Genomic DNA, 23683 nt, shown 5'->3' with positions numbered 1-23683 from the left:
GATAGAGTCCTAAAGTAGGTACAGGACTGTGCTGTATATTATATAGTACAGTAGAAGAACACATATTCATTCTGCATCTTCTTTTTAGGGGGGCAGGGTAGAGTTTATATAAAATTCTAGAAAAATCTCCTTAAAAAATTATAAATTTGCCTTTAAAAAGGATAAACTGATTTAGTTAATCTGAAAAATATGGAGTACTTTATTTTCCCAAATGCCAGCTAAATGAGGTAGCAATTTAGTTTGATTCTGAAGGCTACAACAGCAATTAAAACAGAAACTTTTTATTTTAAAAATGCCAGTACATATATTTTTTTAATTAGCAAATAACATTCAAGTGTACAAAGTAAAGAATTAAAGTCTCCCTTTCAGTCTCTCTATCCTATTCTACATAGGTAATCACTGTGAAAACTTGGTGAATAGCCTTTCACACTTTTCCAAACATCCATTTTTCTGCTGTGCAATGTTATAAAACACAGTATTTATGTTTCCAAATATATATGTACAGATATATAAGAAGTCATTCTATTTGTATTATTCTACAACTGGCTTTTTTCCAAATAATTACTTCTTTAACTTTATATTAAAGTATAGCAGTCATATACCAAATAGTTTTTTGTTGTTGTTGCTTACAATTATAGTTTTTATTATAGTGAGGAAACAAATCAGAACCAGCCAAAGGAAGAGACACCTAGGGCAAAGTCTGAGAGGGTTCTAAATGCAAGGCTTTTCTTCATCCTCCTGGCATAGAGTATTGTCAGTCAGGGAAGCTCACCCAAGCCTTCCGTGCCCAGAGTTTTTATTAGGGCATAATCACATACTGTCTATGTGGTTGACATTTAATCTCTAGTGCCTCCTGTAGGTTTGGGCTACTACCTTTACTCTCTAGGTTGTAAATGGGTAAAGCTATTCCAAAGCCACATCATAAATCACATTGTTAGACTATCTGGTGGACAAAGGCCCCAGACAAGCAAAGACACTTCTATCAGGCAGCATCTTGGCCTAGAGATAACTTCCCAGTAGTCGAAGGCAAGGGCCAGATCTCTCTTTAGGGTAAAGTTAATGCCTCACTACACAGATGGTATATGAATAAAATGGGGCAAATGTGGATTCCTTGCACTATATTCTCCCATACACAAAGACCTGCCTCACTACACAGATGATATATGAATAAAATGGGGCAAATGTGGATTCCTTGCACTATATTCTCTCATACACAAAGACCTTCTTCAGGAATAACCCTTGTTGCTTTCTAAAAACAAAAACATGTTTTGATTGGTTTTGATGCAAATTTGACTGTTCTAACAAGGACCCAAAATAACATTGGTTCAAAGAAGATAAAAGTCAATTTCTCTGTCATGTAAAGTTCCAAGCTACTTTGGAAGTTTCAACTGCCCACAAAACTGTAAGGTGCCCAGGATGGTTGGAAATAGCCATGTGGTTGGGAGTGTTTGGGGGAGGGATTATTCCCCCCATTTACAAGATGTTGCCCTCATTCACATTTCAAGACAGTTGTCTATATCTTCATTAAGAGAAGGGCTTTATTTACCCTTAAAGACATAACCCAGAAGTTACCAACATCATTTATGCTTATATTTCACTGGCCAGAACTTACCTTTGTGGTTGGGAAGTATAGTTCTAGTTAGATACCACTTAACCAGCTGATAATTCAACCATCAAAGAATAAGAAGTTGGCCTAGTGATTTACTTTTAATTGATTTATTATTTCAGTCAGAAAAGTTAAAAGCAGTGTTTTGATGTAGGAACCAAAAAAAATTACAGAAGAAATTCATTTTGTAAGTAATGAAAAATAAAATATATTGATATACCTTTATTAGTATTTTGTGATAAACAATTTTTTCCTTGATCTTTGTTTTCTTCCTCTTTTAACCAGACTATCCTTTGTGGCATGGGGGAGTTACATATTGAGATAATTCATGACCGAATCAAGAGGGAATATGGACTGGAAACCTATCTAGGGCCTCTCCAGGTGGCATACCGGGAGACCATCCTAAATTCAGTTCGTGCCACAGGTAAAAAATACAACATTTCAAATTCACAACATTCACAATTCGCTGGTTCTGTTGCTCTTTTTTTCTCCAGGATCTGTTTTCTGAATCTCTTAGTTTAGTTGCATAAGGCAGGGTTCATAGTCACTAGTGTCTTCCATCAGTTGGGACAGGTTTTATGTATGTGTTTTTTGTTTTTTAGCATTTGTTTGTTTTAGACATAGCTCTATTTCATTACAACTCATTTATTACATATATTGGCTGAGCCACTTATCAAGCAAGTGTGCAGTGGGATCAGCCATTGAAGTAGACAGCTCATCCCAGTCCTCACTACCAGAAGGAGTATAACAGTTTGAAGTTGGTGTGTCAATTTTACTCTATAAAGTGAGTGGAAATGGGGGGTGGGGAAGGTAGAATTAGATGAAGGTAGTCAAAGGGTACAAACTTCCAGTTATAAGATAAATAAGTACTAGTGATATGATATATGACATGATAAAGATAATTAATACTGCTGTACGTTATAAATGGAAGTTAAGAGAGTAAATCCTGGGCTTCCCTGGTGGCGCAGTGGTTGAGAATCCGCCTGCCGATGCAGGGGACACGGGTTCGTGCCCTGGTCCGGGAAGATCCCACATGCCGCGGAGCAACTAAGCCCGTGAGCCATGGCTGCTAGGCCTGCGCGTCCGGAGCCTGTGCTCCGCAACGGGAGAGGCCACAGCAGTGAGAGGCCCGCATACCGCAAAAAAAAAAAAAAAAAAAAGAGAGTAAATCCTAAGAGTTGTCATCACAAAGAAAAAAAAATTTTTTCTATTTCTTTAATGTTGTGTCTATATGAGATGATGGATGTTCACTAAACTTTCTGTGGTAATCGTTTCATGATCTGTGTAACTTAAATCATGTTGTATACCTTAAACTCCTGCAGTGCTGTATGTCAATTATATCTCAATAAAATAAGACATAAAATTTTAAAAGAAAAAAAACAGTGGAAAATAATTTCCACTATTTAATAAGTATGGTAATCCTGTGCTGATGGTATTCTTAAGAAAGTGCACTTTTTATATTTCTGTCCCAAAATGTAAGAATTCATGATTTTTCTACATATGATAATTTCAATTTGGTTCCCTTAAACAAAAGAACATGACAATCATTCTTATCCCCCCCAAGGAGAAAACATGAGCAGGTTTGTGAAAAAATATAGAAAAGATATGTTTAGGATAACTAGGAACTTTTAAGCAACTCAGCGATTTGTAAAAAGGCCAGGTGGTTATTTTTCATTGAAACTTGAAAAATTAAACAAGCAGGATATAGGGGCGAATGACATGATGATTTCTCTTTCTGGACTTTATATCTGGAAAACCCAAAAATTCTGGGAAAATATAAATAACATCTTTTAAATTAATGTCTGAGATGGTTAGAATGTAATGGAAATTTCCAGAGGCCAAAAAGGAAACCAGAGCAGGAATCTTGGAAAATAAGCCAGCACCTAAGCCACTAGCTATCTTGGAGAAATCTGTGGTCATGTCTAACCTAGAACTTGAGGGCCACATTCTCATGGAAGTAATGAGGAAAATCTTCTCCATAAAAGAAGAGGACAAGGAAACTTGTCTGACTGACTCTGGGGCAAAGGGGCAAAATTTCTGAGAATTTGTAACTGTAGGCTTCTGATAGCATTTTCAGCCTAAATTCATAGAACCAGTGTGACCTGAAAAACTCCAAACAGAGAAGAATTTAGTGTAAAGTGCTCATGGATTGGTAATATACCAAGGAACCTGGAGAAAACAAATGTAGGGCCTCTTTAGATAAATGTATCCTCAATCCAGGCCTCAAAGAAAATCCCACAAAGCAATATGAACTCACAATTTAAAAAAATTTTTTAATAAATTTACCTGTCTATTTATTTATGTATTTTTGGCTCTGTTGGGTCTTCGTTGCTGTGCACGGGCTTTCTCTAGTTGCGGCAAGTGGGGGCTACTCTTTGTTGTGGTGCACGGGCTTCTCATTGCTGTGGCTTCTCTTTGTTGCAGAGCACAGGCTCTAAGTGCATGAGCTTCAGTAGTTGTGGTACGTGGGCTCAGTAGTTGTGGCACACGGGCTTAGTTGCTCCACAGTATGTGGGATCTTCCCTGACCAGGGCTTGAACCCGTGTCCCCTGCATTGGCAAGCGGATTCTTAACCACTGTGCCACATGGGAAGCCCCCCAACAAAAAAAATTTTTTTTTTAATCATAAAACCTTGAGCAAAGGCACAAGGAGCAAAAAAGGCAGCAGAAACAATAAACATCACAGGCAGCAATAAACATCACAGGCAGACCAGCAAAGGCTTCTGATACTAGAATTATCATATGCTGAGTATAAAATAAGAATTATTTTTGAAGAAATAAGAAAGGGGATAGAAAGTATTAGTAAGAAATAGGAGACTATCAAAAATAAGCAACAGAACATCATGTTATCTGAGAAAGAAAGGAAATACTCAAAAAAATGATGGGGATGTGTCATAAGGACACAGGAACCAACCCGAAGAGGCTCCACTGGCTTAATCTGGGTTAATTTGAACTCCAAAATAATTACAAACAATAATCATAGACCACTGAGAAAAAGTTGGAATTCATGAGTCCATACTGATGATAGATCAACAAGAAGAAGAGACTCTTCTTCCTTACACTGAAGTGCCAAATGCTGACTGTTAGATGTTGAGGAGGTGGGCTGGAATAAGAAATCATCATCTTGTAATTATGGTGAATGCTTAATATTGAGTACATTGTTGAGCAGCATATTTGCATGGTCTTCAAGTGTCTCACTCTAGATTGCTTATTAGTTACAAGGTGAAAACTAGTAACCAGATGCTGCAGCAATCAGACCACACCCTGACTGGACAGTCAGATCACTAATGATCACGTCCCTGATGAGGAGCAGATTCCATTTGTGTACATCTAGAAAATTATAAAAATGTACAGACATTTAAAGAAGACCTAAGTTAAATGGAAAACCATACTATTCGTAGATAAGAAGACTAAATATCATGAAGATACCAGTTCTACCCAAAGAAGTGTATCAGACATTAATACTTATTATAAAGCCATAGTCATGATGACACAAATCAAGCTAAGAATAGACAAATATACCAGTGGAACAAACCAGAAAGCCTAGAAACAGACTCATATCTGTGTGGAAATTGGATTTACATTAGTGATATTGCAGCTCAGTGAGAAAGGGTGGACTGATATTCAATAAAGGGGCCTGGGATAATTATTCATATGGAAAAAGATTTAGATTCCTACCTCATACTGTGTACAGAAGTCAATTCCGGGTTAATTTAAAAGCCTAAATATGAAAGAAGAGTTGGAAATCTCCCTTTGAGCACAAAATAATAAATAGAATAAATGCTAATATATGCAAAAAAAGAAAAAAAAAAGAAAACCCCAAAACTTTATGAAAGGGAAACCTTCGAATATAGGAGACAATATAGAATTGTTTTATAACCAGATAAGGTTGAAACTATGAACTAAAAGATCACTAAAGTTGATATTATTGAAATTAAGAATTTATTCGAATACACTATAAAGAAAGCAAAAAGACAAGCCAAAAGCTGAGAGAAGATATTTGCTTCATGTAAAACTGACAGATTAGTATCCAGAATATATATAAAGAACTTCAAAAAATCATTAAAAACATGACAACCAACCAAGTAGAAAAGTGAGCAAAAGAGATTTAACAGACATTTCACAAAAGAGGATACCCCAAAGGCCCGTGAACGTATTAAAAGGTTCTCAGGCTTTCCTGGTGGCGCAGTGGTTGAGAGTCCGCCTGCCGATGCAGAGGACGCGGGTTCGTGCCCCGGTCTGGGAAGATCCCACATGCCGCGGAGCAGCTAGGCCCGTGAGCCACGGCCGCTGAGCCTGTGCGTCCGGAGCCTGTGCTCTGCAACGGGAGAGGCCACAACAGTGAGAGGCCCGTGTACCGCAAAAAAAAAAAAAAAAGATTCTCAATCTCAGTAATGATTAGGATCATGCAAGTTAAAAGGACAAGATGGCATTTTACACCAACAAAATTGGCAAGAATGCAAATCTGACAATGCCAAGTGTTGCTGAGATGTTGAGCAATGGAAAGTTTTACAAAAACTTCTGGTGGGAGTGTAAATTATATAACTACTATGAAAACAGTTTGGCAACTTTCTTATGAAGTTGACTATGTGCAGACCTTACTAACTCAGCAGTTCCACTAGTAGGTATATGCCCTAGAGAAAATCTTACCCATGTACATTGAGAGACAGATACAAGAACCTTCATAATAGCATTGTAATAAAACAAAACTTTAGGTGAAATAAATCCAAATATTTGTGGACATAGTGGATAAATTGTACTCTGTTCATATCATAGAATACTATATAATAGTGAAAAATAATGTACTACATCACCAGGTGTCAGCCCAGATGACCCACAAATGTGAAGCAGAAAAATGCAAGTTTCTGAACACATGCAGTATAATAACATATTTAAAACAAAGCAGAAGTAAACTATATTGTTTAGGGATACCTGCATCTGTTACTGGTAACATTCTGTTTCTTTAGTAGTATTAGGTTTCATGAATGTTCATTTTGTTTTTGGGTTCCGCATATTTTTTTGTTTGTTTTTTTGGCGGTACACGGGCCTCTCACTGTTGTGGCCTCTCCATTGCAGAGCACAGGCTCCAGACGCGCAGGCTCAGCGGCCGTGGCTCACGGGCCCAGCCGCTCTGCGGCATGTGGGAGCTTCCCGGACTGGGGCATGAACCCGTGTTGCCTGCATTGGCAGGCAGACTCTCAACCACTGCGGCACCAGGGAAGCCCCATATGCATGTATTTTTAAGTATAAAATATTTCATAATATAAAAGTTAGTTTTATATTTCATAATATTAAAGGAATTATGAAGAGGAATTATAGAGCATAATTAGTTCTTAGTTTTGAATTTGGGCCATGAGTCAGTGTTCCACGGTCACTCACATAAATACAGCAGCAGTTTTGTCTTAGTAAAATCTTGGAGATTGGTGATGTTGCCGAAAGCTCAACTTCTCTGTATACTGGTGCCAAATCAAATCTCAGAGACAGAGTTTTGGGTGAAGTAGAAAAGGATAGCCTTATTACTTTGCCAGGCAAAGGGGGACACAGCAGGCTCCTGCCTCGAAAAACTATGTGTCCCAACCTGGGAGGATTTGATGAGGGTTTTATAACAGTGGTTCAAAGGTGGGGTCTCTGACAACATCAGGGTGTACATAGGGCTTCCACTCCCTTCATCTCGTCTCAGGTGGTCTCCTAATCTTGAGGAGCTTCTCTGGTCCGTTTAATCTTGCCTCAGGTGGTTTCTTGGCTGCTTCCTCCCTTGATTAGCAACTGTTTGAATCTGCCCTTTGGAACTCAGGGAAGGTCATGGAGGCTGGAGTCTTGCCTTCAAAAAATGGGGGACAAAAGGGCCTCCATGCCTCAGAGCGCCACAGGGCCTCACTCAGTTTCACTGACAGCTCTTGGTTGTTAGCTAATGAGGGAGTCTATTTTCATTTTTAAAAACAGATCACTAGTTTTGGGGGAAGAATCATAAACATTAAATGTTGGGTTGGCCAAAAAGTTCATTCGAGGGACTTCCCTGGGGGTGCAAGTGGATAAGATTCTGCACTCCCATTGCAGGGGACCCAGGTTTGATCCCTGGTCAGGGAGCTAGACCCCACGTGCATGCCACAACTAAGAGTTTTCATGCCACAACTAAGGAGCCGGTGAGCCGCAGCTAAGGAGCCTGCTTGCCACAACTAAGACCCAGTGCAACCAAATAAATAAATACTTTTTTTAAAAAAAAGTTTGTTGGGTTTTTCCGTACCAGCTTATGGAAAAACCCAAACAAACTTTTTGGCCAAACCCAATACATAAAATATTGCTAGAAGAGTGTATGAAATTTAAGTTTGTTGGTTGGCAGGGTGAAGCCTTTTAATTTTCATTAGATAACCGTTTGTACTGTTTTACTTTTAAATAAAAATTTTGTATTTAGAAGAATATCAGTCACATAAGAAATGTTTAAAAGTGTAATCTGCATAACAAAATTTGTGTGATCACCTGCCTCAACACACCCTAACACTGAAGTAATTTTTTTTTAATTTTTTGGCTGCGCTAGGTCTTCGTTGCTGCGCGAGGGTTTTCTCTAGTTGTGGCGAGCGGGGGCTACTCTTCGTTGTGGTGCACAGGCTTCTCATTGCGGTGGCTTCTCTTGTTGCAGAGCATGGGCTCTAGGCATGCAGGCTTCAGTAGTTGCAGCATGTGGGCTCAGTAGTTGAGGCACGTGGGCCCTAGAATGCAAGGGCTTCAGTAGTCGTGGAGCATGGGCTCAGTAGTTATGGCTCACGGGCTCTAGAGCACAGGCTTAGTGCTCCACGGCATATGGGATCTTCCCAGACTATGGATCAAACCCGTGTCCCCTGTGTTGGCAGGTGGATTCTTTTTTTTCAACATCTATATTGGAGTATAATTGCTTTACAATGGCATGTTAGTTTCTGCTGTATAATAAAGTGAATCAGCTATACGTATACATATATCCTGATATCCCCTCCCTCTTGCGTCTCCCTCCCACCCTCCCTATCCCACCCCTCTAGGTGGTCACACAGCACCGAGCTGATCCCCCTGTGCTATGAGGCTGCTTCCCACTAGCTATCTATTTTACGCTTGGTACTGTATATATATATATATGTCCATGCTACTCTCTCACTTCGTCCCAGCTTACCCTTCCCACTCCCCATGTCCTCAAGTCCATTCTCTATGTCTGCATCTTTATTCCTGTCCTGCCCTTAGGTTCCTCAGAACCATTTTATTTATTTTTTTTTAGATTCCATATATATGTGTTAGCATACGGTATTTGGTTTTCTCTTTCTGACTTACTTCACTCTGTATGACAGTCTCTAGGTCCATCCACCCCACTACAAATATCTCAATTTCGTTTCTTTTTATGGCTGAGTAATATTCCATTGTATATATGTGGGCAGGCGGATTCTTAACCATTGCACCACCAGGAAAGTCCTAAAGCGATATTAGTAGGTGATTCAGAGCAAGTTTTTAACGTTGGTAAACACAGAAACAGATGCTTTCTTTTCTTTTTTTAAAAAAATTAGTTAATTTATTTTTTGCTGCGTCTGGTCTTAGTTGTGGCACGCCAGGATATTTTGTTGTGGCATGCGGGCTCCAGAGTGCGTGGGCTCTGTAGTTGCAGCACATGGGCTTGGGTTTAGTTGCCCCACCGCATGTGGGATCTTAGTTCCCCAACCAAGGAGCGAACACGCATCCCCTGCATTGGAAGGTGGATTCTTAACCACTGGACCACCAGGAAAGTCCCAGCAGGTGCTTGCTTTCTTGGTAGAACTGTTTACTCTGACATTTTTATACTGTATTTAGTGTCATTGTTGATATTTTCTTCCGCTTTACCTTCCATGAGACCTTGAACTTCCTGATTGTAATTTTGCCAGTTGTGGTACCTTAACATCTTTCTGGAACAAATCTCTGAGGTACTATATTCGATTTGTTTACAGACACCTTAGATAGAACTTTAGGAGACAGAAGGCATCTTGTGACTGTAGAACTGGAAGCAAAATCACTGGAAACATCATCTCTTCTGCCAGTCATCGAGTACGCAGCAAGTGTTGCCAAAGACCTTTCACAGGCCTCACGAGAGGCCATTGAAAATGGCCTTCACAGTGCGTGCCTCCAAGGTAAGATACTCCAATCAGAGTACGCGTTAGTATCACACTCAACGATTTAATCCCTCCTAATATTAAAAATTGTTTCATTCTTCTCTTCTAACTTTGGTGGTGTTTTCTCCCTATCTCTTCCCATCACGCATATGTCATACCTTTATAGTTGTCCCACAGCCTTGGATATTGTTTTGATTTTTTTCAGTCTTTTGTTCACTTTGCTTTTCAGTTTTGGAGGTTTCTACTGATATATTTTCTAACTCAGACTCTTTCCTCAGCTGTGTCCCATATAAGACCATCAGTGGGCTTCTTCCTTTCTGTTACAGTGTTTTTCATCTGAAGCATTTCTTTTTGGTTCTTTCTTAGGACTTCTGTCTCTGCTGTCATGCCCATCTGTTCTTGCATGCCCTTTACTTTACCTGTTAAGCCCTTAGCATATTAGTCATAGCTGTTTATATTCTCAGTCTGATCATTCAACATCCCTGCCACATCTGGTTCTGATGCTTGCTCTCTGTATTCAAATTCAAATTGTGCTTTTTGCCTTTCAAATATGCCTTGTAAGTTTTTCTTTCTTTCTTTCTTTCTTTTTTATATAGAAGGTTCTTATTACTTATCTATTTTATACATATTAGTGCATATATGTCAATCCCAATCTCCCAATTCATCCCATAATTTTTTCTTGATAGCCAGATGTGATGTAGTGGGTAAGGGATTGCTATAAACCGGTGTGTGGTGGTCAGGTAAAGGGGAGGGGAAGCATCTGTAGTCCCAGGATTAGGTCTCAGTCTTCTAGTCAGCCTGTGCCTTTGGACTCTGAGTTGCACAAGTGTTTCTCAGTTTTTTTCACCCCCCTTAGGTGGGACAGGATGACTACAGTAGACTGGAATTGGGTACTTCCCTCAAGTCAGTTAGTCTCTGATAATATTCCTGCAGGTTTTGCTCTAATTAACTAGTTTCCCCTGAGGGCAGGCCTTGTTAAGAATAGAGTGCCTTGGAGTATTTCAGAATGGATTCGTTCCCCCTCCCACTGAATCTGATATTTACTGTGAGAACCTGCTTGAGCTCACAAAATTATGCCCCTCTCTACCCCCAAGACTGGGTCCTCCTGGAGTTTTTAACTCTGACTTGGCCACACCGAGCCTCAAGCAGTTCATCAATTACAGTTCAGGTGTGACTGCCTGCACTCACCTGTCTCTCCAGTCTTGGGGACAGTGGTTTGCCCTTTGTCCTCCCATCTCTTACCAATTCAATAAGAATTGTTGCTTTTTACTTATTATTTACAACAAAGTGATGACTTCAAAGCTCTTTTACATGCAGAACTGGAAACTAGAAGTTCTCTGCCTATCTCTTTACACATTTCATTTACCCCTCACTGTATACTGAGTCCTAATAAAATCTTTTCCCCCTTAACCTAGGACCATTGCTTGGATCCCCAATTCAGGATGTAGCAATTACTTTACATTCATTGGTAATTCATCCCGGTACCTCCACAACTATGATTTCCGCCTGTGTCTCAAGATGCCTACAAAAGGTATAGAAGTGTCCTAATCCTTTTTGCTTTAAGGTGACTCTCCGGACAGTAATGAACCACTAGTCCACAGACAGCTGTGCTCACAGTGCCTGACCTTGTGTCTTTGTATCCTGAGCCTTATAGTCAAGAGTATTTACCATGGAGAATCTCTGATTTCTTAATCACCAGGGTTATATTCAAAAGAGGATCTAAGAAATTACTGTTTGACACAGATAGTTATTAAATATCCTCTGATTTTGGCAAAGAGGCAAGTTTTTTAAAGTGGTGTCTCTGCTTTCCCCATCCCAGATACACAGCCATAGAGGCAAGCTTGGTAGATTTGAGTAAAAGACATATCTGGGGTCAGCTTGGCCCAAAATGGATTATAATCTAAAGGACATTGAAGGTCTAATATTGGTTCCAATGTTGGAGTTCATGTTCTAATAAGATTAATCAAGGATCATTGAAATCCGATAAGTCCTGTTGAATAACAGATCAAACAAGCATTTTTCCTTCTCAGAGCATAAAGCCCTCTGGTCTTCTGTGGTTACCTGGGGGTATGTCCTTGAGTGTCTTGCCCCAGTAATCTACCAGAGCTGGATTAACCCCCAGGGCCTCAGTGTGCTGAATGCTGATTCCATGCATTCGTCTCATTATGGCAATACTAGTTTTGTTGGTGACTGATTTTGCATTAAAACGCTTGCTTTTATAATCATTTTCTAACGTTTTGGACTGTGGTTGAGACCTGATTTTCTATATAGTCTTATTTGAATCCATAATTATAAAGTTAAATACCCTAAGCCCCTGACTTAGGAAGGCTGAACTTTAATGGCTCTTTCATATAAGTTCAAATTCATACTTCTTTAAAAGTTTTAGATTAAAAAGAAAAAACACTACACTTACAAAAATAATTTAAATGTTTGCCTAAGCATATAGTTAGAAATATTACCTGTAAAGTGGTCATGATTAAATTGTTGAGAACATTTACCTTCCAGTAATTCTTAGTTTATCCTGACATTGGTTTTAGTTTTGAAATAATGGTAACCTGAAAGATGATATAATGTTTCTTAATTAACCCCAAGCCCCCGTATATGGGCCAGTCCTTCAAAATCTAATATGCCTTGGTTACCCTTTTTATTAAGATCATAGTAGAGAACAAGAATTAACTTCATGGGGCTTACACTTAATCTTTTAATTCATTACTTTAAATACTACTAATGGAAATACTCTGGCCCTTTTTAAACTTCATCTAGTGGGGAAGCTCCTTCTCTCTGCTGTGAGAAGTTAGTGATGCTTCATATATTTATTGAGCCATTGGTGGTGTGCTTATAGTGCACTGGGCACTGAGAGGGGCACAAATAGGATGCATACGTTCCTCTTGACCTAAAGGAGCTTATGATTTAGAAGGGAAATAAATAGCCAAATAACCAGAATATTAGATAGAATGGACTGAGGTCCATAAAAGCCGAGACGTGGGGAATTGGGGCAGGGTTCTTGGAAAGAAGCTTATGTTGCCGAAACTCGGCCTCTTCACTGGTGCCGAACAAATGTGGAGACAGTTTTGGGTGAAGTAGAGAAGAGTAGCTTTTATTGCTTTGCCAGGCAAAGGGGGCCACAGAGGGCTAACACCCTCAAGACTGTGTGATCCACGCTGGAGGGGTTAGGAGTTTCATAGTGTTCAAGGAGCAGGGTGTGATCAGCTCGTGGACAATTCTGGGATTGGTTGGCATCAAGGTGAAGTTTCAAGCATCATCAGTCAGCCTTCTGGTTTCAACCAGTCTAGGGTCTATGTGCTTGTGGTCAGCAGTTTTCCTCTGGCAGGGGTCTGCTTCCTGTACAAACAACTTAGGAATGTGTGTCAGGCCTTTATACCTTTCAGGGAACTGGGAGTTCGGTGATTCTACCATGTGGCAACATTACAGTCTAAATTGTTACCAGTTCCCTAGCCCAACAGCTGTTCTTTGTTTCTGCATCTTCACATTTCCCAATCATTAACTCTCGAGTCGGCATTTTATTTCAAAACATGGTTTCATTAATTGTTGAGCTGTGATGTTTTGGAAGATGTGGGCACAGTGGGCAGCATTCCAGACAAGGGGGATATGAAAGGCGGCAGGGGAGTAGTGAAATTAGGGTTGGAAAAGTAAAACAGAGTCAGACTGTAGAGAAACCTTTAAAAACTACATCTAGAAGTTTGAGATTTGTTTTGAGAACAGTGGTGAATAATTTAAAGTTTTTGAAGAGAGCAGTATAATCATTAGAATACAGAAGGGACTGGAGTAGGGAAGAGAGTCTAGGACAGGGAATTGCCTAGGTCTGAACCAGGATACCAGCAACAGGAGTGGAAATCTTACAGTTTACTTGTGGAAAAAGGGAAATCAAAGATGTATGTCTTGGTGAACTGAAGAGTAGTGATGCCATCAACAGAAAGAGGGAAGAGCAGACAGGAGTGTTTGGAAAAGAAAATGATGAGTTCCGTTTGGGGCATATTGGGTTGCTATAAGATATTTAGACACTATCCCAGAGCAGACCAGTGGAGTACAAGGCTGGAGCACTCAGAGACCGTGGCTTGGATAAAGTTTAGAATTTTTGAGGAAGCTATGTAGAAGCTGTTCTTGATGCTCTGGAACCTAGGCAATGTTGCCAAGGAAAAGGCTGTGAAAAGAAAAGAGGACTAAGGACAGACCCACAAGCACAGCACTTCCTGTTCAGTTACACAGAACTCAGTCCTTTCCTTAGTTGTAGCATTTTTTCTCTTTAATTTTTAACCTTTTCCCACTCCATTATGTTGTTCTAAAAGACACTGCATGAAATGGCACAAAGCTTTTGGTAAGAATTGCAAAAATACAGAGGATATATTTGTTTGCTGTTGACTGTCATTTTTTAGTAATGTTTTCTTTCAAGGACTATTTTTCTGTAGTTGTTTCAGTTAGTGATTTTAAAGGCTTAATCTGCTGTGAAGAACTGAGACTATGTTTTTACTATATATGTGTGCTGTTTTTTGAAATTTCTAATGATAAAGAGAATATACTGCTGGCCATTTTTCATGATCCTGAAGGTAGGAGGCGCGGGGGAGGCGGGGAGGTGGTGAGGTATCGGGGACAGAAGAGAATTACTTGACAATATAGGTGAAGATACTGCCTGGTCCTAAGTGAGTGGTGGCAGGTGAGCAGAGAGAGATGATCAGCCATAGCCAAATAAAGGTGAGAGGTACATTCCAGAGCCCTAGCTCTTTTATCTGGTTTCTGCTGCTAAATCTAAGTTTATTACATCCCACCTGACAACCAGAGGCTTAGAATTTATAGGAAATTGTTTTGTTATTTTTTAACTCTGGCAGGCTGGAGAAGTAAGTTAGCTTTTAACATTAAACCCCTCAGTAGTTATGGTGCTCGCAAACACCCTCCAAAATCCGTTTACCAATTTGCCTGATGGAATGATGTTCTAAAGACAGCGTCTGACTAGGACTCCAGTAAGTCTTTATACCTCTGCTACTTCGCCAGTTTTCGTCCACTTCCTATTTGCCCTATGCTGTTTTAGCTTTTTATAGTTTCCATGCTCTTTCCTTTCCATGTGCTTGTTCTTCTTGGCCTTTATCTGTTCAGAATTTCAAATAGAGAATGTGTTTCTACTAACTTACTGTGTTTTTAGCTCTCTCCTTCATTTCCCTCCTTGATTGCCCTGACTTGTAGCATGGACTATAACTTTAGGTATCAAAAACAAGAGGTTTAAATATGAATAAGTCTTTGAAGGGGGAAAACCATTTTCTTTTCCCTCTGTCTCTGGGCACATGTTCACAGGTACTCTACATAATGAGACTTTACCAAGCATTCCCTAGCAACACACCATACAAGAGGTCTCAGACATACTGTTGTCATGCATGTACAAGCAAATACTGAAATTGTGGACTTCTTATAAAGAGTGTTAAAAGCAGGCTTATGTCTTTTTGCTAGAGGCTCTAGGCTAAGAGTATGGACAGTAAGTTTTTATGAAATCTTCCCTTCATAACAGAAATCTGATCTGCAGTTTAAGGAAGAGGAGTTAATATTCTTTAATTTCTTTAGGCTCTGAAGAAAGCTGATAAGCAAATTTTGGAGCCCCTGATGAATCTTGAGGTTACAGTGCCTGGAGATTACCTCAGTCCTGTCCTAGCAGATCTGGCACAAAGAAGAGGGAACATTCAGGAAATCCAGACTCGTCAGGACAACAAAGTTGTTATTGGATTTGTTCCCTTAGCAGAAATTATGGTAGGTACTTTGTGACTAAATGTACAGACATTTTTATGTAAATTGCTGGTGGGGGGTGTCCCTTTCCATTCCTCCACAGAGGTGTGCTGTACCAAAATGTGTCACCAGCCTAAATGACCATTTTTCCATCCCAAGCACTTATCTTACTTCTTCTGTTGCCAGCTTTCAGGCAAGTTTCATTCTCCTCCCCACCAGCCTCTCCTGCTAGGTAGGACAGGCACGTGAGTGCCAGCAGAGTCTTTTTACCAAATGTTGGGACCAAGGAATACTTCTGAAGCATACCCACACTACTGGTTTTCTGTCATCCACAATACTTACCAAATTTTTCCTGACAATGGTCAAAGGTTCTGCAGGAAGAGACGAGGCTTAACTTTGCAGAGATAACTGACTTAAAATTATTTTAATTAGGGTTATTCAACTGTGCTTCGAACGTTAACATCAGGCTCAGCTACCTTTGCCTTAGAGCTGTCTAATTATCAAGCCATGAATCCTCAAGACCAAAGTACACTGCTCAGCCAGAGAAGTGGCTTGTCCTAAGTCCTTGGAGAGAAACTCAGGAGCACCTACCTACTTCATTTTCAGTAAGAACAACTGAAAAGGTAGAACTTGAAACAGACAGTGGCACTTGGTGCTGCCCATTCTATTATAGAATGAGAAACATGCTTTGATGTTGAAGGTTAATGTACTTGAACTGTATTGTGTATCTAGGAAGTTATTACTGTCGGTAGTCAAGATTGTCTTTTGGAATAGAATGAGTAATAGATATCATGAGGTTTTTGGTTGGTTGATTTTAAGCTGCTCTCACAGGAAAGATGTCCGATAAGATGGAGGTTCAATCAATAAAAAGATTTTATTCAAAAACATGATTTATCAAGCTGACTGTGGTATAGATGATTGTGGGCATTTTCCCCTATGTTTCAGCTCATTTTTACATTCTGTCCTCGTGGTCACAATATCCAGTAAAGACAGGTTCTGCAGCTATTCCTCGTCTGTAGGACAGGTAAAGTACAAACAATGTTTTAGATTGATGTAACTCATCTCCATCTTAAGGAACTTAACCATACCACTAATTATTGAAAAGAGAGATTCATAATGGCTAAGTTACAGCAAAATTTATCTATAAAACAGTTTAAAGTCCAAGCATATCTTTTCCTTATAGTACTGGAAATAGTTCCCAATTTCTCCTAATTAAATCACAGCCTCTTAGATGACATACATTTCTATTTATAGGAAAAAAAAAAAAACCCAATAAGCCATCTAACACTAAAAAAGGTTAAAACTCACCCTGTACTTAATAGTATCCTAGCTTGAAAAATAAATCTGTCTTACCTGAGCATCCGGCAGCGGTGAATTGTTAGTCTCCTGTAGGCATCCTCTAAGCCTCTGACGTCTTTGTGACTCCAGAGTCTCTCACCAACAGCACTTGCCCGAGGCCTAAAATTTAAACCACATGTGCCCCAATGTAGTTTTCTGTAGATTTCTTAAATAAGCAAACCACATGCTTGGGGAAGTTCCTAGTGGTTTCCTACTTGGGTACAGAAGGAAAACTCAGGCACCTTAATTCAAATGTTATCACTTAAATTCCATACCATAATCTTGGAGTAAGGTTAGTTGCATCCACATACTCTCCCCATAGACAAGCTTCTCCACCAATGACAAGTTTTTTCTGTTCCTGAGAACCTAGATTAAAATCATTGATGTAAGTTAGGTAGTTGCAACTTGAGGCCTATATACAGAGGCAATGCTGATTTCTGTTGTTATCTTAGGGCAACATTTCTCTCCTGTTAGGAAGGACCTTGGGAGACATTCATGGCTGTGGCACAAAAAAAGGTGGCCAACTTTATTGCCACGGGTGACCCCATGGTTCACATAGTATTTGTTAGCATATGTTAACTAATGTGGCAGTCTGGTAATAAAGATACCATTTTATTAAAGAGACTATCTATAGTAATTATGACTGATTCTCAGAAAAGAGCAACAGTTATGTCAATTCCTAATAGACCTACAGTTTTGAAACTCTTTTAAACAGCAAAATACTTTTCCTCAAAGGAAATTTTATATTAAAGTCTGATGGGAAGTATAACTGTTCTTAATGAAGGGGTTTGAGAGTCTGGAGCCCCACCACTAAGACATGCCCACCCCCAAGGGTGCCTCCTCCTCAGAACCCAGAAGCCACTGAACGGGACGGGATCCCTGCTTAGGTGGTCTTGCGTTGGAGAGGCAGCACAAAGTAGGAGATACAAGGTTAATGCAGTCAGACATCTTTTTTTTTTTTTTTGGTGGTGGTACGCGGGCCTCTCACTGCTGTGGCCTCTCCCATTGCAGAGCACAGGCTCCGGACGCGCAGGCTCAGCGGCCATGGCTCACGGGCCCAGCCGCTCTGCGGCATGTGGGATCTTCCCGGACCGGGGCACAAACCCGTGTCCCCTGCATCGGCAGGTGGATTCTTAACCACTGCGCCACCAGGGAAGCCCAGTCAGGCATCTTTAAATGCATAGTGATAACAAGTCTTATCAGTGAAAATGGAGAGAAAAATCTAAGGGAATCTACTTTTGAAGTTCTTTCATTTAGGGAAGAATGTGGTTTCTGTCACAGAGTTTAAAATGATATTGTAGTTGGTCTGTTTAAGTACACACAAACAAAATCAAGGGTCAAACATAAAAAGGGAGGATAGTTGGTAGATGCTACCTAGGTAAGGATTCCCCGGAGGGAGGGTAGGAAACAAAAACCTAACAAATCAAGTAATGATGGTTGCTTCACTTACCCTCAAAACTAAGAGGGTCCACGGCATAGTATTGTTTCCAGTCTTGTCCATAACTGATCCAGTCTAAGTACCAGGGAGCAGAAAGGATCACAGGGAAGCCAGCTTCTGTAACTTTACTTTGTTCCTGAGCATAGTCCTCCACTTTCCACACTTGAATTACTGTGCCTGGCATGAGCTATTAAAGTCACAAATCACAATATATATTATTAGGTCTCGCAACTACAGTAGATGAAATTAAAAGTCCAAGGCACTGTAGCTAAGAAAATAACTTTTAAGATCCTTGAAAAAGGCAGCATTTCCTTCTTTTTCCCCTTTCTCCTTAGAATTAATATCAAATGCTATTTGTTGTAGGGACTTAGAAGTTTCATTAACCTTAAGGTTGGATATTTAACCTTTGTCTACATGTGATACCATATAGGTGTAATGAATTAAAGGTTTTCATTCCATTTCTACCACACTATTGTACTTTGGAACTCTGAGGATGCCACCAACCTCTCTGGAAAGATAATACTAGTAGCTGGGCTTGCAAATTCTCAGTTGCTTCCAAAGGAAAATAAAGAATTCTAAGTATGTCAGAGAGAAATGCCATTTAAAATAAAAAGTGTACATTGACAATTTTACTTAAAACTATCTTAACAGCAGTAAAGACTTATTTATGTTTGTTCTGCCCTTCTGAAAAAAAGGAACGGTCTTCAAAGTACTTCAATTTGTGATTAAAAATGAGATGGCGGGGGAGGAGGGGAGATGGGGGAGATGAGGAGGTGACACTGAAGAATGAAGTAAATGGAAGAAATCAGATCAATACCATTATCATTGGTCTCAGTGTTACAGCTCAAATGGAAAGGTAAACTCATTTCCCCAGCATTACAGGGAAGCTTCATTAGGTTCCTTCCATCCAAGGAAGTATTAAAGTATTAAGTCTCTCATATTATCAAAACCAAATGCAGTCTTAATACTTCTCACCTTCCTTGCATCATCAAAAACTTCTTGCCAGACTATGGAGTTCTTGTTTATGGCTGAGATCATATCCAAAACCCTACCATTGAAAAAAATTACAAAGTTATTTCAGATCACAAGCTTACCAATATGTGTAAAGAATGCACATTTTTATCCCAAGAACTCCAGCACTGAGAGGTGCCTCTCAGTATAGCACAGCTTTACAGCAGAACTAGCTAAAGCTGGGTGGCGACCCATGTGCTTCCTTCTTTCTAGCACGTGGCTCAGAACCTGACACAGCACAGGGGTTCAACAGTCAATTGCATAATGAATGAGCTAAGCATACCCCAAAAATAGGAAGATTGGGCAACTCATAGGGAAGTGTATAACAGCAATCTTTGCAAATTCATGGGCATCTCAGAATAAAGGAAACTACAAACTAGCCTGTGACATCACCTAAATAACTTCCAACAGTGTTGACAATCAATTCACAAATATTTCCTGATGTTCAGACAATGGCAGGTGCTCTACAGGATAAAAAAAAAATTAGACTATCACACAAAAAGCTGAACAGGAAAAGGCTAGAATCTGGGCTTGCTCAATGCAGGAGTTGGCAAGCTACAGCCTGCAGCCTATTTTTGTATGGCTCTTGAGCCGAGAATGGATTTTACATTCGTAAAGCATTGTTTAAAAAGTAAGAGTATGCAAAAAGAAAAAAGTATGCAACCATATGTGCCCCACGAAGTCTCCCATATTTACTGTCTGGCCCTTCAAAGAACAAGTTTCCTGCTCCCTAGCATAGAGCAGCACTGTCTACTAGAACTTTATGCAAGTGATGGAAATGTTCTATATATGCACTTTCCAGTATGGTAGCCTCATCTAGCTGTTGAACACCTGAAATGTGGCTAATGTGACTGAGGAACTGAATTTTAAATTTTCTTCAATTCTACTTTAAATACAAACAGCCACATGTGGCTGTGGCTACCACACGAGACAGCACAGATATAAAGCAAAAGAAATGCTCTGGTGTTGACAAAAGGGACTGAATTCCAGGGGATGGATGGTGACGAAGACTTCGCGGGGCAGCCACGCCTCTGAGCTGAGTTCTTAGAACAGATGACGGTTATCCTGTGTTTCAACAGTTACTGCAAAGGATACGAGTCACCATGTTATTGATTTAAAGAAAACAGTGGCTATTGCTCCCTCCTTTATGATTTTTCATCTATACTTTGTGTAACAAAGAATATAACATCTACACTTTGGCAAGGAGTGGAGAGAAAATGAAAAATAAAGTAGTACTAAATAACAGCTTAAGCTTTTACAAAAGGCATTGATGAAATAAAAACAGAAGTAGGCTTTAAAGTAACTTACGCTTGCATATAGAATGATTCTAGTTTCTTAAAATCTCTGCCAAAGCCTTTGTCCCTCATGAAATCCTGGATTTCTGGATTGGATGCCCTTAAACAAAAAGTGATCAAAATTTCATTATAAGTTCAATATGCCCAATCTTTTTTTTTGGGGGGGTGCCGTGTGGCACGTGGAATTTTAGTTCCCCAACCCGGGATTGAACCCACGCCCCTTGCACTGGAAGCGCAGAGTCTTAACCCCTGGATTGCCAGGGAAGTCCCTGCCCAATCTTTTTAAAGCAGCATATATCCCTAACATCTTACACACATGTAAAACTATTAAATTTTGTAGAATAAAATAAACCTAAAAACTTAATTATGAGTTATCTTAGCTTTCCACTGCATTTCCTATAAAAATGGTTTTCTCTAACCTCCCACCTCTCCCCTCCATCTGAGGCTATTTGCAAAGAAGACTTTTACTTGAAAAATCTCTCCCACTTAATCATTACCCTCTTTCACTAAAGCTATTCTTATTCACTCTTTTTTTTTTTTTTTTTTTTTTTTTTTTTTTTTTTTTTTTTGTGGTACACGGACCTCTCACTGTTGTGGCGGAGCACAGGCTCTGGACGCACAGGCTCAGCGGCCATGGCTCACGGGCCCAGCCGCTCCGCGGCATGTGGGATCTTCCCAGACCGGGGCACGAACCCGTGTCTCCTGCATCGGCAGGTGGACTCTCAACCACTGTGCCACCAGGGAAGCCCTAGTCTTTTTTTTTTTTTTAATTCTCATTTCCTTCTGCCTCTTAATTCTTCTTCCTAAAAGCTTTTACTTTGTCATACCACCCATATGGACATTCTACAGAAATCCACCATCTCACGAGTTGTGTTGCCAAGTTAAAACCGTACAGAGATGTTACCCCAAATCTTCCCTTTTCATTTGGAGACCTCTACACCTACTTCAAATGCAAATTTTTATAAATAGGGGGGTTTTAACAGATTTTCATACCAACAGTCAAAATCTACTTCATCTCCTCCCAAATGAATGAATTCATCTGGAAACACGGTACTAATTTCTTTGAAAAATTTAGACAGGAAGCTGTAAGTTGTATTCCAAATAGGGTTTATAGGTCCAAAAGCCCCAGATGGCTCTTTTCCATTATAACATGGAGTCAGGAGGTCTTTCTGGCCTGGAAGGAAACATGGAGAATCTTTTCTAAAGTATTTCAGTCACAAAGACACGGCTTTGCACATGACTATATTACTTTATTTTGTTGAAGCCAAAAGAGATTTTATACAGAAAAGGATAAATGTGTTTACTAAGAGTTACTATGATAATTTCTTCCAAAGAAGAAGAATTGTTTCCTGAATACTATCCCTGTACACCTCTTTTGTTTCCCTTTCCATCAGCCTGAAATTTTACCCATTTCAAATATCTCAAATATTAATGACTCCCAAATCTAAACCTTGCCCCCTTTTGTCTTGAGCTTCAAACCACATTTCAAAGTCCCTGCTGAACACAATTAGATATCCTAGCTTCGCTTCAAATATAATCTAACAAACACCAAATGGTCTTCCCCAAACTCCTTCTAAGCGAGACACCATCCTCCTAAGTCTCTTGTCCCTCTCCTCCTGGAGTCAGTCAGTTGCCCAAGTTCTATGGGTTGTATTTCCAGAACGTCTCTCAGTTCTGTATATTATTTTCCATCCCTGCTATCACCGTTCTGGTCTAGGACCTTCAATCCCCTCCCCCTTCCAATCTGTCACTTTCACATAGGATTCCCTGAAGTGTGGCTCCCATCATGTCACTCTTCTACTCTGTAACTTTAACTGGCTTCCATGTGTCCTGATGAATCCCACATTTCTCACCCAAGGCCCTCTACACTACTATTTCAGACTCATTTCCCACTGTACTCCATGTCTATTCTAATAATACTTATTGCACAATTATAAATGCTAGGTGTGGTGTATGTGCTTTACATTCATTCTTTAATCTTCAAAAAAGAAATTACATGATAGCTACTGCTAATACTCCCATTTTAGAGATGGGAAAACTGAGGATGAGATGTTCTGACTTGCCCAAGGTCACTCAGTTTATAAACACTAGAAGCAGGATTCAAATCCAGGCAATCTAGCTCCAGAGCCAGTTCTTAACCACCCGACAGTACAACTACTCTCTGCTGCACTGTACTCCAGCTAAACTGCCTTTCCTGTTATTCCCTCTACCAGAAACATGCATATATTCTTTGATCTCTCAAAAGCATTTTAAGTGTTACTTCATTCATGTAATATTTAATTCACTTATGCATTCTACTTGTTGTAATCATTTCTTGTTTTCCTTTATCCCTTGTGTTTATACTTTAGGCAATGCCTAGATAGTGACTTGCTCACAATAGACACATAATAGTTACTGAATTACAACTATCAATAGTTTGCACAACCTTTGTGCAAATCACAAGTAAGAACAAAATGAGCAAACACCAAGTCATGAGATGCAGGACCTCAAATGTTCATTTTCTGCAACTCAGAAAACACGCTCCTTACCTTCTCCCCAAGACTGTGTATGTCCAGGGCTATCAAATTCTGGCAAGATCCGAATCCCTCGAAATCGGGCATATTCAATCACCATACGGACATCGTTTGGAGTATAAACATGAGACGAAGAATAGCTTCCCTGTAAAAGCCATATTTCTTAAAATTAAAATGTATGAACTGTTTACAGCTCTGTTTGTACTTCATTATCTGCTGGCAGATTATTCAAGTATTACAAAGTATAAAATAGTCTTATGTGATGTTGGATGACTCATTTAAATTATTTGTTTACTGTATCTTATCAATAAGCTCTCAGCACACTTTGGGTTAATTCCAGATTTACCGATAGGACTGTGTATCTCTACCAGCACCTCGTTTCAGCAATGTCTACCGTCAGGCTGTTTCAACCTCATGTAACTGTATGACAAAACAGAAATGTTCGACTCTGAAGTGAAAATTCTGAATACACTGCCCTTGTCAGTTTTAGAATCAAAATTCACACATTATTACAAAGCATAGCTGTTGTCTTTCAAAGTCACTTTAATTACTGTCAGCTTTAAAAATTCCCCAAGATGCTCTGATAAGTGACCTGTTTCTTTTCTTTTCTTTTTTTTTAAAGATTACCCTTGGTCCTACTATATAGGTCCTTGAAAA

The 23683-nt window shown here is 39.6% G+C and overlaps 2 protein-coding genes across 13 annotated transcripts in view; one reads left to right on the top strand and one right to left on the bottom strand.

Moving 5' to 3' along the window:
• Positions 1–16318, top strand: part of GFM2 (GTP dependent ribosome recycling factor mitochondrial 2) — a 44887-nt gene extending 28569 nt beyond the window's left edge. For all 7 annotated transcript variants that reach the window (XM_067031146.1, XM_059062748.2, XM_067031147.1 and 4 more), the window contains 5 exons: positions 1892–2030; positions 9543–9722; positions 11120–11235; positions 15273–15455; positions 15864–16318. In XM_067031146.1, coding sequence (XP_066887247.1) covers positions 1892–2030; positions 9543–9722; positions 11120–11235; positions 15273–15455; positions 15864–15992 — 747 coding nt within the window. In that variant the 3' untranslated portion in view covers positions 15993–16318. The remainder of the gene's footprint in view (positions 1–1891; positions 2031–9542; positions 9723–11119; positions 11236–15272; positions 15456–15863) is intronic.
• HEXB (hexosaminidase subunit beta) overlaps positions 1–23683 on the bottom strand; it is an 85067-nt gene that overhangs the window by 2634 nt on the left and 58750 nt on the right. For 4 of the 6 annotated variants that reach the window (XM_059062766.2, XM_067031153.1, XM_067031154.1 and 1 more), the window contains 8 exons: positions 23042–23171; positions 21507–21687; positions 20527–20613; positions 19183–19255; positions 18220–18394; positions 17045–17135; positions 16785–16889; positions 16287–16444 (listed from right to left, as the gene is read on the bottom strand). In XM_059062766.2, coding sequence (XP_058918749.1) covers positions 16384–16444; positions 16785–16889; positions 17045–17135; positions 18220–18394; positions 19183–19255; positions 20527–20613; positions 21507–21687; positions 23042–23171 — 903 coding nt within the window. In that variant the 3' untranslated portion in view covers positions 16287–16383. Of the gene's footprint in view, positions 1–12781; positions 13867–16286; positions 16445–16784; positions 16890–17044; positions 17136–18219; positions 18395–19182; positions 19256–20526; positions 20614–21506; positions 21688–23041; positions 23172–23683 lie in introns of those variants that run through there. The other 2 variants (XM_067031150.1, XM_067031151.1) reach the window with 2 other exon arrangements.

The sequence above is a fragment of the Kogia breviceps genome, chromosome 4 (genome assembly GCF_026419965.1).
Source record: "Kogia breviceps isolate mKogBre1 chromosome 4, mKogBre1 haplotype 1, whole genome shotgun sequence".
Taxonomy (NCBI): Eukaryota; Metazoa; Chordata; class Mammalia; order Artiodactyla; family Physeteridae; genus Kogia; species Kogia breviceps.
Note: the sequence above shows the minus strand (reverse complement) of the source record. Positions and strands in the feature narration are given on the sequence as shown.